Source organism: Chelonoidis abingdonii, chromosome 17 (genome assembly GCF_003597395.2).
Source record: "Chelonoidis abingdonii isolate Lonesome George chromosome 17, CheloAbing_2.0, whole genome shotgun sequence".
NCBI lineage: Eukaryota > Metazoa > Chordata > Testudines > Testudinidae > Chelonoidis > Chelonoidis abingdonii.
The window spans coordinates 2,088,569-2,102,738 of NC_133785.1; the positions used below are offsets into that span (position 1 = coordinate 2,088,569).

Consider the following 14,170-nt stretch of genomic DNA (forward strand, 5'->3'; position numbering starts at 1 on the left):
TCTGTAGCCTTCCTACGCAAAGTACCCTTGTCTGACATTCGTAGAGCGGCCACCTGGTCCTCCCACCATACATTTGTTACTCACTATGCCCTTAGTCAAGGCCCTCTCTCTGACACTCAATTAGGCAGAGCAGTATTGTCTACAGCATTTGTGCCGGATCCGAAGTCCCTACCTCCTTGAGATACACTGCTTTGAAGTCACCTAGAGTGGAGTACCCACAGGGACATCTCTCAAAGAAGAAGAGGTTACTCACCTTGTGCAGTAACTGTCGTTCTTCGAGATGAGTGTCCCTGTGGGTGCTCCACTACCCACCCTCTTCCCCTCTACTTCGGAGTCAGGGTAGCCTCTGTTGTAGAGAAGGAACTAAGGGTACTGGCCACGCATGCTCACTAGTGACATACTCAGAGTGAGGGACAGGTTCTAAGCATGCGTGGCCGGTAGGAGTACTGCTGTAAAAAATCTCCGATCAAAGGCGCAGGGGTGCACCGACACCTAGAGTGGAGCACCCACAGGGACACTCATCTCGAAGAACATCAGTTACTGCACAAGGTGAGTAACCTCCTCTTACTTCTCTTTCAGTTTGACTAAAAGGATTGGAGTGTAGTCCTCAGTTTTTGGATATCCAGTTTGAGACTTCTATGACCTGTTTTTCAATTATGCCCAGTTCCACACCATTTATGTGTGATGCCTGGCTGCTTGCATAAATCAAAGCTGACAATGTAATAAAAATGTGGCTTAATACAAGAAAATAATATTTGATTGGTATGCATCTATTTTTAATAGAAAATAAAAGTAACAAGTAATGTAGTTACCGGTACTTGCCTATATAAATTCAGATATTGTATGTCAGTGCCACCAAGTGGTTAATTGCAATAATAAGCCACACAGTTCAGAATTTAGAATGAAATAGTCTCCTTAAAACTGTAAATAGTGATAGGACCATCTGCCTTCAGAGGAAATCCATCAACATACATCTGAAGGCAGAATTTGGCCCTGTGTTTGGAAACTCTCTATCATAAGAAGGTGAGTTCAGGATATTCTCAGCATAAGATCTGAATTTCTTTGTAGTATTCTTATTTGTTTGTTAAACATCAGTGGTGTTCAAAACACAGAAGAAGTAGTAGTCCCAGCTCCAAGGACCATGTGATCTAAGTGAATAAACAAATAAACCCAGAACATGGTCCTGTTGTATAGGTAGTTATGGATTTTAAATATAGTTTTATGATCAGTGCATGACAAGTTTCTATCTTAGTTTGCCTCTTGGAAGAAGGGGTTTGAAAGAAGAGAGGGTGATTGCCTTGTGCACCAGGCCATGGGTGAGAGAGATGTTCAGAAATAAGGAAGAAAATAGGAGAAGGAAACAAATGGGGCGAGAAGAGAGAGGGTTAAGGAGAAAAAATAATTTCTTCCTGATATGCATTTGGAAGCCTGTGTCAGATCATTAAAGTAACAACTTGAACCCAGAGTCCTGTCATTGAGTTAATTTGTTTTATTGTAATATCAAAAAAGGAAAAGTCAATAAAGCTTTTAAGTGTTTCTAATAATTTTGGCAGAGGACAGCAGAGTTAATTCCTGCCCACCAGTCATAACGTACCATTGCAGTAATTCTGAGATAAAAGTGCAGTCTAATGAAACCTGACAGACCATAAATAACAAGGACCCAAACGGACACAGTACATGCTCAGTGTAAGGGCTGGTCCACACTGAAGTTACATCAGCGTAGCTACATCTCTCACAAGTGTGAAAAATCCTCACCCTTGAGAGACTTATTTAAGCCAGCCTACAACTTGGTGTAGACAGCAATAGGTAATGGAAAAATTCTTCTGTCAACCTAGGTGCCACCTCTGGGGGAGGTGGATTACCTACAGCAATAGGAGAACCCCTCTCATTGCTGTAGTAAGTGTCTTCACTGAAGTGCTGCAGCAGCACAGCTGTATCACTGCAGTTGTACCACCGTAGGTTTTAAATGTAGATGTAGCCTTCAGCCTCTTCTTTGGGCTCTTGCTTTTGCAATGGAATTTAACTTCATTGGAGCTATGGCAATTTACACCAGCAGAGGGACTGTCCTGGTGAATCTTAGTGCAGGTCTATGCTAAAAAGTTAAATTGACGTAGCTCCGTTACTCAGGACTGTGAAAAATCCACACTCCTGAGCGAGGTAGTTAAGCCAACCCAACCCCCAGTGTAGATAGGGTTAGGTTGACAGAAGAATTGTTCTGTCAGTCTAGCTATCTCCTTCTAAGGGAGGAGGATTAATTACAACAGTGGGAGAACCCCTCCCATCGCTGTAGTGAGTGGCTTCACTGAAGTGGTAGAATGGCACAGCTGCAGCAGCAGTTTAAGCATAGGCATAGCCATACTCTTACCTCAGGATTGTTGACATAGCAGATTGGGACTGCTTTTTTTATTTTAGAGTAGGGATGTTCTTTGGTAGATGATGTTGTTCCCGCTTATTCTTGTACATTCTTTTGTGTGCTGGTTGCTTGCTGTCATAACCTCTAATAGCTCTATTTCAGCTGTGCTTCATTTGCAATAGGTATTTTGAGAAGCATTTACGTTCTTGTCCTGGGTTGGCTTGCCTCTTTTTTTTCTTTTTTTTTTTTTTTTCCCTTGGTAGTTTATTAGTTTCCAGGAGATACTGAGAACAAACTGAATTCAGGAGCCTCCGAGGACAAATTCAACTATCATAGGTTATGTTACCTAATATCTGGCTTGCCCTGATGTCGTTTTCTTACAGCTGTATAAAGTTCACTGTTTAAAAAGTATCAGATGTGGCCATTAGGTAATTTAATGTGCAGTTATGGCTTTGAAATTATGATTCAGTTCTTAGTAGACAGGTTAGCCTCTGCCAGTCTCTTGTTAAACTGAAGTGTCTAGACTAAGCAAGTCTGATGAAATTGATACCATAAATGAATTGTTGTGCAGTCATTTGGGGCCAGCCACTGTCAGTATGGAATACAATATTTTTATGTTGAACTTATCTTTTTTTTTTTTGTCTGAAAGGTTTTTATTTTCGTTTGAACTGTACTCCATCTATACTGGCTTTTAATGTAGCTCCCCAAAATCCATTAACTGGTGTGAATGTGGGACCAGATTTTGACTCCCCCAAACCTGCTCACTTCTATTAGATTGTTTCTGTAGTTTGGATAATGATATATTTTGTTCATCTATTACTGTTACTTTTCACCAAAATAACAGAGTAAAGATCCCATTGATAAAGAATGCTGTTGGGTTCAAAGCTGTATGCATAAAGGTTGTATGAGTACAATCAGTCTAATTTGCCAGTTCAGACCTTTTCTGTGTGTTTTATGTTACTTAAAATGTGGCCTGCCTTCAATTGTAACATATGTTTGATGTAAAGGTGAATTGAGCAATGAGAGACACTTTTTTGATAAACTATTGATCATGAGTAATTATATTGTCACACATGGCTAATTTAGTATTATTGTTACTGTAGTTACCAAAGCACATGGCAAAATCAATGCAGTTTACACTGGAATGATGCTGTTACATATGCTGAGAATTTGGCTGTCTTAGGCTACGTCTTCACTACCCGCCGTATCAGCGGGTAGCAATCGATTTCTCAGGGATCGATATATTGCATCTCATCTAGAGGCCATATATCAATCCCGAACGAGCTCCTGTCTACTGCGGAACTCCACCAACGTGAACAGCAGTAGTGGAGTTGACAGGGGGAGCCACGGACGTTGATCCCGCGCCATGAGGATGGTAGGTAACTCGATCTAAGATACTTCGACTTCAGCTACGCTATTCACGTAGCTGAAGTTGCGTATCTTGGATCGATTTCCCCCCCAATGTAGACCAGCCGTTACTATTCTCTGTTTGTATTAATCTGTTACAACTGACCTGAGTGTACTCTGTGGCAGTGTTATGGGTTTCCCAGCATAACAGAATTACAGAATGGCCAACATAATAATGGTGAAAGGCAGTAATAATGTCAATATCTCCCAAGCATTTTGGAAGCATCTATAGTAGGAGTGACCATCAGAGATACCAGGGTGATAGTGAGGTAAGTTAATAATAATAATAATGTGTAAATATTAATGCAATCTAGAATCTGTTAAATACACCTCCACCCCGATATAACGCTGTCCTCGGGAGCCAAAAAAATCTTACCATGTTAGAATTGAAACGATGTTATATCGAACTTGTGTTGATCTGCCGGAGCACGTAGCCCCACCCCCACAGAGCTCTGCTTTACCGTGTTATATCCAAATTTGTGTTATATCGGGGTAGAGGTGTAATTAAAATGATCTTGATATTATAATGGAACACATTATAAAGCAAGGACACGTAGGGTTAGAGATAACCCTCCATTCTACTTCGGTACTGTAATGGTCTCATAAGTGCATGAAATCTAGGCATCAGTTCTAGCAAGGTTAGTACATGTTCATGATTTCTTCCACTATGCTAGGAATAGCAATTGAGAGGAATATTATTTTGGACTATGGTAAATTCAAATGAGAATGAGTTTACCAATATGATTTCATATTTAAAATACAACTGATTTTCAATTCTGTATGAAGCAGAACATCCTGTGAGAGACGAGGTGAGTGAGGTAATTTTATTGGACATGTTGTGACATATTAGACTTAAATTATGTGGCAGGAGCAACAAAATTATGTATCAGAGGGGTAGCTGTGTTAGTCTGGATATGTAAAAAGCAACAGAGTCCTGTGGCACCTTGTAGACTGACAGAAGTATTGGAGCATAAGCTTTCATGGGTGAATACCCACTTCATCAGACGCATGTGGTGGAAATTTCCGGAGGCAGGTATAAATATGCAGACAAGAATCAGTCTAGAGATAATGAAATTAGTTCAATCATGGAGGATGAGGCCCTCTTCTAGCAGTTGAGGTGTGAACACCAAGGGAGGAGAAACTGCTTTTGTAGTTGGCTAGCCATTCACAGTCTTTGTTTAATCCTGAGCTGATGGTGTCAAATTTGAAAATGAATTGAAGTTCAGCAGTTTCTATTTGGAGTCTGGTCCTGAAGTTTTTTTGCTGCAGCTATTGTTGTGGCAGGGAGGGTTGAGTTTCTTTAAGATTTTTGTTGTTGCCATTTCTGGCTATTGCTTGTTGTCCATTTATCTTTTACGTATAGTTGTCCGTTTGGCGATGTACGTGTGGCTGATCTGGTTAGGTCCTGTGATGGTGTCGCTGGTGTAAATATGTGGGCAGAGTTGGCATTGAGGTTTGTTGCACAGATAAGTTCCTGAGTTAGAGTTACTATGGTGCAGTGTGTGGTTGCTGGTGAGAATATGCTTAAGGTTGGCGGGTTGTCTGTGGGTGAGAACTGGCCTGCCTCCAAAGGCCTGTGAAAGCGAGGGATCGTTGTCCAGGATGGGTTGTAGATCACTGATGATGTGTTGGAGAGGTTTTAGCTGAGGACTGTAGGTGATGGTCAGTGGAGTTCTGTTGGTTTCTTTCTTGGGCTTGTCTTGCAGCAGGAGGCTTCTGGGTACACGTTTCGCTCTGTTGATTTGTTTCCTCCTGCGGGTCTCGTAGTTTTGAGAATGCTTGGTGAAGATCTAGTAAGTGTTGGCCTCTCTCTGAGGGGTTGGAGCAAATGCAGTTATACCTCAGCGCTTGGCTGTAGACGATGGATTGTGTGGTGTGTCCGGGATGGAAACTGGAAGCATGAAAGTAGGCATTGCGGTCAGTGGGTTTTCGGTATAGGGTGGTGTTAACGTGACCGTCACTTATTTGTTTGTGGTGTCTAGGAAGTGATCTCCTCTTTTCCTCCCTCTTTGGGACAGGACCAGATTCGTCTTAAATTTGTGAATAGAAGGGCTGGAATTCCCTGTTCCCCATGCTGGTGACCTTTAGAGCAACCAGCTGTCCCTCTGCATCCTGCCACAGCATCCATCAATGACAAATAGACACATTTCTGCTAAAATGCTCAGTAGTGAAATGGTTAATGACATTTAAAATACCATCATATTTCAGAGATAATATCCATTGAGATGAATAGGATAGTTCACATCACAGAGAGCTATTGTTTCAGCCCGTCTGCAGACGGGTTAACATTTCCATTTACGTCATTAGTGTACATTCAGATCTCGTGCTGAAGGTTATCTTTTAAAAACATAATGGGTGAAATCCTGGCTTCACTGAGTGTTGTCAGTATCTACAATGAGTCTCAGATTTCATCCAATGTCTACAGATGAGGCATTTTTCAAAGATGAAAATGTAGACTTTGAAGCATAGTTATGTTTCAATTAAAAATATAATGGAATTATGTAATCATTTATTCAGCCTCACAAGCATTATTTTTGTGTGTGTGTGTGTGTGTGTGTGTGTGAAGGGGGAAGAATATGTTGCACAATGATCAGTTATAATAAAAACGTTATAATAACTCTAATGACTAACTCAATGTTTTATTTTTATTATTGTATTGTATTGTATTGTATAGCAACGGCACCCAGTCACAGACCAGGACTCCATTGTATTAGACACTGTGTACACATACAGTAAAAAGATGGTTTCTGCTTCAGAGAGTTTACGATCTAAATGCTCAATCCACTTTAGTTTAAAAACATATTCCTGGTCTGAGCCCCTGCTGGAAACTTCATCTGGGAAAGCAAACTAAGAAGATAATAGAAAAAATTTTAGTTCTATACAAAGAATTTCAATGTTCAAGCAGTTGATTACTTTAACAATTCATCAGGTACAACATGATGTTAACAATGAATTGCATTTACCAAAAAAGCAAGAATCAAAAATGGGGAGAGGGGAAAAACACTTTTGTGTTAATTATTTGTATTGTATTAGCCTTAGGTTCCTCAGCCAGCATCCAGGTTATTCTGTTGGGTTTTGTGCAAACATATTGGAAGACCCAGTCCCTGGCCCAAAGTCTGTACGGAGTGTACATTTTATCAGATCAAATTATCTGGAAATCTTGTGTGTGTATTAGTTTTGTTTATACTTTTCTAATATGTCAAATAGGTCAGTAGCGGCCGTTCAGTACGGGAATGCACAATGTTTACATTTTCAGATTGTAATTTTTATAAAGGGAGAGAATGTAGGGAAATGCACAGAAAAAAGTTATGACCTGGCTTTTTATTTTTTTTCTTGACATTAACTAAAAAGTTCAAACTGCAGGTGGTGCTGTGCCTATGTTCATATTTAAATAATATTGCATTTGTATTGTCCTACCATTCATGTGTCTGTAGAAAAATCAACCAATTCACATATTGTACCAATACAGATTTAGTAGAACAGACTATTGAGGCCATTAAATTGGCACCACTCTGATTTTGCAGAGGTATAGGATGATGTTCATCCCGTTGCTGAATGTGTCTAACTCAGCTAGAGTTTTGGAAATGCATTTACTATAATTATGGGATATGAATGTACATTTTCTTTCTTTCTAGATTCGTGGCTTTTTATCAAGATTTGATAATGTCCTTCCTGTCAGCCTTGCATTTGACAAGTGCACAGCCTGCTCTCCCAAAGTAAGTCTGAGTTGCTTGTATTTTATTTCTGGATGTACAATCTTTTACAATCAAGTTTTGTGGCATCTAAGGTTGGTTCACTCAAAGACACTTCTTTTTCTTGTTTCTTTAGGATCTGGGATCTCACCCAATACTTATTCCTATGTTCTGGCTACAGATTAAATCATTTTGGTCTGCCTCCCCTCTCCCTACACTATTTTCTGGTTTTCCTTGGGTTACATAGAGATGTCAAGTGTGTCACCTACTGTCTCTCTCCATAAGAGTTTCATGCTGACATGAATAAATACATTAAAAAAAAAAAGTAAATTATGGGCAACATTAAGAAGCCAGTTTAATGGAGCTTTTCCTTTTGATCTTCAGTGAAAAGGCACCAAGAAAAACATGCTGTTGTACTGTTAATCCAGAGACATTATGAAATAGTTTAAAGTGTACAGTGGAAGAATCTTTCTTTCTTGCTTTCTTCCTTTGAGAAATGATTTCTGAAGTCTGGTCCTGCCTCTTTTTAACACACTTGCACTGGGTACCTTTTGCAATTAGGTAAAGTGTGAATAGCTGATGTTTCTTGATAAAGACTTTTATGTAGGGATAAAGTAAAAATTATCTTTATAACTGTATAGTATTGAAGAGGCTGCTTAGTTTTCATGCTAGTACTGACATCCTGATTCGACTAATGGATTACAGCAGTTGCTGGGATTCTGAGTTGAACCTTGCCAGAACACTGGTACATACCACTCATGTGTCTGTGTGAGGCCTCTTCGTTGCTCGATTGTTTTCCTGTATTGTATCCTTGAAAAGTTTCGTTGGCAACTTTTCTGGGACTGTGTAGTGTAAGTCCTAGTGATCTTTACTGGGATATCTCAATATGGAGTCAGTGGTTTAAGTCAAAATTTGGCACACATGGAAATGCTATTAATTCAGTCAAGTTTTGTGTACCCAGAGATTCGCTGCAGGAATTTCTTTCCATTCTCTACACTAAACTCATCCTTCAAATTCTAATACAGATCTTGAGAGGCTAGGAATTTTTTTTTCTTTCAAGATTTAGAGTTCTGTCTTGCAGAAACTTCTGTTGATACAGTATACCACTCGCTCCTTTAGTGTAGCTTATATGTTAGTCAGGCCCTCAAGGACTTTTATGTGCATATTCTCTTCAAAAACTCCAGTGCTAAAATTACAAACTTGTAGTACTGTTGGGAGCACATATCTACTCTGAGTGACTAAGCAACACAGTGGTAGTTAAAAAAAAAACAGTCATTTTCTCTTTATGTCCACTTGCATGTTTTTGCAGGGGTACTCTAGGGTGTCATCCTAGGTATTTTGTTTTATAAAAGAAAGATAGTCAGTTTATCCTGTTTGTTTTGAAAGTACGGAATCTGATATTTCGTAGTAAATTTGTCCTCCTAAGTAGCTTTTTCACCTCCTGTTCATCTATCCTATGACTAGAGATACTGACCACCTACAGCTGTGATGTGTGTACTCTCACTCACACCCCAACCGTTAAATTAAATGCAGGTATCAGTTTTAGTTTGCAAATGATTTCCTCTTGGTGGTCATTTTAAAAGAGCCTTGTTTTACATAAACAGACTTGATGATTTAATAAAAACTGACTTGGATTTTAGCAGCTGTACTATTCCCATAGAGATCACTTTTCATGCGGTTTGAGTATTAAATTACTTTTGTGCTGAAAAGGTTGCTTCATTGGTACATGTATTTCCTTACAGTAGAAACACAGCATTTGTTTATTTGGCTAACTCCCTTTATTAGCATAGGAGTATGTCACCCCCTATTATCTGGAAATCTGATACTAATACTTTGAAATGACAAATCCAGTTATATTTTCATGTTGGTTTTGTATGTGAATTTTTCTTAATGCATAAACTTAGCATAATTTCATCATGGCTCACATCAGAGATGCCATTAATTTTATGTTCACTCTTCTGTGCTGTAAATGCTTTTGTAAAAGCTGTTTTTTGGCATTATTGAACCTATTTTAATTTTATTAATTTTCCTTCTTCTGTCCCCAGTCCCATTCTTGCATTATCATTTCATGCCTCCTTTTAATAAAAAGAAAAAATTAAAATAAACAACCACAAAGTTAAAATTTAACAGGTACAGCTGGTAGGTGCTGAAGAGGCAGCTAAATTGCCTTAACATTTTGGAATTAGATTTCATTTCATTTCACTTTGACCTAGAAGACTCCCAGACATTCAAGCATCAAGTTATCCCTTATCTGTCCCAAATAGGCTGCATGCCAAGGAGGCTCTCATTTCTCTGAGACAGTTGTTCAAGAATATTGGGATGATCACAGCAGGGAACCACTATTTTTTATTTTGGCCTGTTTTTCCCTCCTATGATCTCCTCCAACCTTTGTTAGTGCTAAACATGCTAGAATGGCAAGCTGACTCCTGCAAGATTAGTGACCCTGCACTTTCAGTTTGATAGTGGATACAAAAGAGCAGTGTTACAGGTGCACGCCTTATAGTGTCTACGAGTCTCACCACCACTGGCCTGAGGAGGAAAAGTACCAAGTTGTTCAATACAGAATAAATCAGTTTATGATAACAAGTGTGTGTCATGGGATAAAAGTTAACAGTTTATTAAATGTTGTGGAGATAAAGGTGTCTGTTTGTTCTATTTATTCCTCAGTTGAAATAGAGAGGAAGATCGAGCCACCTGCTCCCGGAGAGTGTTCAGATACTATGGTGAAGAGCACTACTACAAGTGCTTAAATAGGTAGATGGAACCCAGTCCCGCAAACAGTAATGCATGCACATATCTTTGGGTGTGCTAGTAGTTCCATTGACTTCAATGGCATTATTGTTGTCCCCAGTGGGGAGCACCTTATTAGCTGATTACTTGAGAAGATTAATGAAGAAGCATCGATTCTGTAAAGCTATAAAAGTTCCTTTTTAATCATAACAATAAATTTTACAGTACTGTTCAGTCTTCATTATTTTTTATATTTCATTACAAATAAATAGGGCCCTACCAAATTCACGATCTGTTTTGGTAAATTTCACGATCATAGGATTTTTTAAATTGTAAATTTAAGTATTTCAGCTATTTAAATCTGAAATTTTATGGTGGTGTAATTGTAGGGATTCTGACCCAAATAAAAGTTGTGGGGGGGAGGGTCACAAGGTTATTGTATGGAGGTTACAGTACTGCTCCCCTTACTTTTACGCTACTGCTTCAGAGCTGGGCAGCTGGAGAGCGGCGGCTGCAGGCCAGGAGCCCAGCTCTGAAGGCAGAACCGCTGCCAGGAGCAGTGCAAATGTAAGGATAGTATGGTATTGTATTGCCACCCTTAAACCTGTACTGCTGATGGTGAGGCACTGCCTTCAGAGCTGGGCGTCCAGCCAACAGCTGCCCTCTCCGACCGCCCAGCTCCAAAGTCAGTGAAAGACCGTTCCCCCCCCCCCCCCACAAAACCCCCTNAGAGATACGCACCCCCACCCCCCAAATAACCTTGTGACTCCCTCCCCCCCTGCAAACTCTCTTTTGGGTCAGGACCCCCAGTTTAAGAAACTGGTCTCCTCCGTGAAATCTGTATAATATAGGATAAAAGCACACACAAGACCAGATTTCATGGTATGTGACAAGTTTTTCATGGTCATGGGTTTGGTAGGGCCCTATAAATAAACTGTCTGAAACATAAACTTACTCTCAGCTACCCTTCTCCCATCAGAATCTCTGCTCATGCTTATTCCTAGTGTTTCAAATAAATACCATTTCACATTTTTTTAATTTTTAAAAATAAGACTTAATTGTATTCTTACTAACGTGGTTGCAAACACAGAAGAATCCTTTCAATTGTAGTTTGTGATAGCAGACCAAATTTGGCAGAAAAGCTTTCTGGTAACACAAACAAGATAGTGCTGTAAATGTTACTAAAGGAATATGACTAAAGTGAGGAAAATGCAGTTAGGAGGCATTGATGAACCAGAACCCTGATCCTGGACTTTCCTTGTGGAACCCTATTGACTTTCAAGAAGTTGATATGGCGGAGTGTCTTCCTTGTGTGTCAAGATATCTCTCAATCTTTCCTGACGGTTTTTTAGAGAAGTGAAGATGATGATATATTTTATGTTTTAAAATGGTTGAATAAACATTAACAAACATAACATTCCTGTGAGGTAGGTAAGTAGTATTTATCTGAGGGAAATTAAACATAGACTGAACCATAGTCTACACTGATATGGCTACATTGACAAACCCTCCTAGTGTAGACACTGCTTATACTGATAAAAAGGTGTTTTTGGCAGTGAGTTTTATACTGGGTTGGCAAGAGAGTGTTTGAAATACATACAGAGAGTCCCATATGACATAAACCAAGAAAATATCAAGACAGGACTGTGAGTGTGACACCTCTGGGGGGTACCCAAAGTTGTGAAGCACCTCGCTAACACCTGCCTTTAGTGTGAGGAAATCTTGGCTATGCCTGCTGGGGGTCAGTTCCCCCACTCTACCAACTTCTGGCAACAGAAGTGCTGCCTTCCAGGCCTCCATTGTCTTTACTTGTAAAAAGGGTAATTTTGCTTGTTTCCTGTCTAGAATCTCCATCTAAGCATCTCCTGCCTGAAAGACACTTGTTTATCACCTTTTTGTGACCAGCCCCAACTCACAAACTTCAAGAACATAATTTACAGTCTATGAACAGAAGTTCTTACGGAGTATCAGTACACATATTTTGCACTGATTGTGATGGGGACTGACACACAGGCTTTCAATAGAGAACTAGTATGTAGATACCCTTATGCAGTCCTGTACCCTCTGCCAGTTGACACCAAGAGGTCCCTGATTCACAGGATGAGCAATGGTGAAATATATTCCTTTAGAGTAGAGTACTGGCAAACATGGTTAAAAATCTTAAAACCTACATCAGCACAGAACATAACCCTAATGATGATGTGACTATACCATGGAATGGAGGAAGAGGGGAAGGTATCAATGGGCAGGATCAAGTTTTTATTATTTGTGCAGGGAAGAAATAGTGGGCAGGCTAAGCATGAGCATGAATTAGTAGGAATTTGGGAGTTAAGTAACTTTTTAATGCATGATCTGAAAGAGTGGGTCTCAGTCATGGGTACACATACCCTTGGAGGTATGCAGAGGTCTTCCAGGGGTACATCAACCCATCTAGATATTTGCCTGGTTTTACAACAGGCAATATGCAAAGCACTAGCGAAGTCAGTACAAACTAAAATTTAATACAGACAATGACTTGTTTATTCTGCTCTATATATTATACACTGAAATGGAAGTACAATATTTATATTCCAGTTGATTTATTTTATAATTTTATGGTAAAATGAGAAAGTAAGCAATTTTTCAGTAATTTAGTGTGCTGTGACAGTTTTGTATTTTTATGTCTGATTTTGTAAGCAAGTAGTTTTTAAGTGAGGTGAAAATTGGGGGTGCGCAAGACAAATCATACTCCTGAAAGGGGTGGAGTAGTCTGGGAAGATTGAGAGCAAATGATCTAAAAGACTCTGAGATATATAACAAAGTACAATATACAGTAGAATGGATGTCTTTTGTTCCATAATTTCTCAATTAGTCCATAGCAATGAGTGGAAACAATGTGATACTGTATGCAGACAAGAATCCAAGCAGTGATACCAGATAAGCCTCCTTGCCCATAAAAGCCCCACACTAAATAAAAGTAAGCAACACAATGTGGGGTAGGGCACACCAAGCGTACTCCCAGTCTCAATCCCCACTGCTTGCCAGAAACTACAAACCAGGTGATGTTCTCACAGCATTTGTTGGTTGTTCAGAGAACTGGATACCTTTTGGAGGCAGTTGTGGAAGCAATTTTTGTGATGATATCATATCAGTGGGGTCTGTGAATGCTCTCAAATCAAATTCAGGCAGAGTCACAAAGATGCAGATTTACTAATAAGTACTAGATGATTCAGGTTGTTACTATGACACCAGATAGCATACCTAAGTCAGCAATGTAAGACAAAAATTTGGGTTTCAAGTTACAGTGGTTTATGCTATAAAGGAAGTATGTTACTTTTTAAATATTGGTCAGATCACCATCAGGAAAGCTATCCAAACTATTTACAAGTAAGTTTTGCTTATAATGTCTTATTTGCTATAAGTCTCATGACAATCATGGATTCTTTCCAAGCTCTGAAAATGAAAGTACGGTAAATATACTCTTTTTTGTAAACAGTTGATTTAGATCCCCTTTTCCATCCAATTTACCTAGTAGTTACACCTTTGAACTACTTATGCCATTCACAAAAATTTATATGTAGTAGTAAAATTCTAGTTGAAGAGTATTTTAAGTCATGTATTTTAACTATTTTAAGTCCGTACACCTTTTGTTTTCCTGAACTCATTTCTGTTATTTTGATGACTCTATTCCACGCTCTCCCTAAGTGCTAAATTACCAGATGCAAAGATCAGATTAATTCCTGGTAACTCTATGACTTCAAAGGAGTTACATCAGGAGCAAATTTCCTGTTGAGGCAAGAAACTGGTACGCTTCTCAATGATGAGTTAGTACGAGATCATTCCATCCCAGTCGATGGCATCATTTTCTTATGTAATCATAGAATATCAGGGTTGGAAGGGACCTCAGGAGGTTATCTAGGGCAATCCCCTGCTCAAAGCAGGACCAATTCCCAACTAAATCATCCCAGCCAGGGCTTTGTCAAACCTGACCTTAAAAACCTCTAAGGAA

General features: G+C 39.3%; 1 protein-coding gene across 9 annotated transcripts in view; it reads left to right on the forward strand.

The window, feature by feature from the left end:
* Positions 1 to 14,170, forward strand: part of ATG7 (autophagy related 7) — a 300,945-nt gene that overhangs the window by 79,136 nt on the left and 207,639 nt on the right. For 8 of the 9 annotated variants that reach the window (XR_012657137.1, XR_012657138.1, XR_012657136.1 and 5 more), the window contains one exon: positions 7,396 to 7,476. Coding sequence is in view for 3 of the 9 variants with exons in the window: in XM_032773136.2 (XP_032629027.1) it covers positions 7,396 to 7,476 (81 nt within the window). In the remaining 6 variants the exon portion in view is untranslated. Of the gene's footprint in view, positions 1 to 7,395; positions 7,477 to 7,588; positions 7,857 to 14,170 lie in introns of those variants that run through there. The other variant, XM_032773137.2, reaches the window with a different exon arrangement.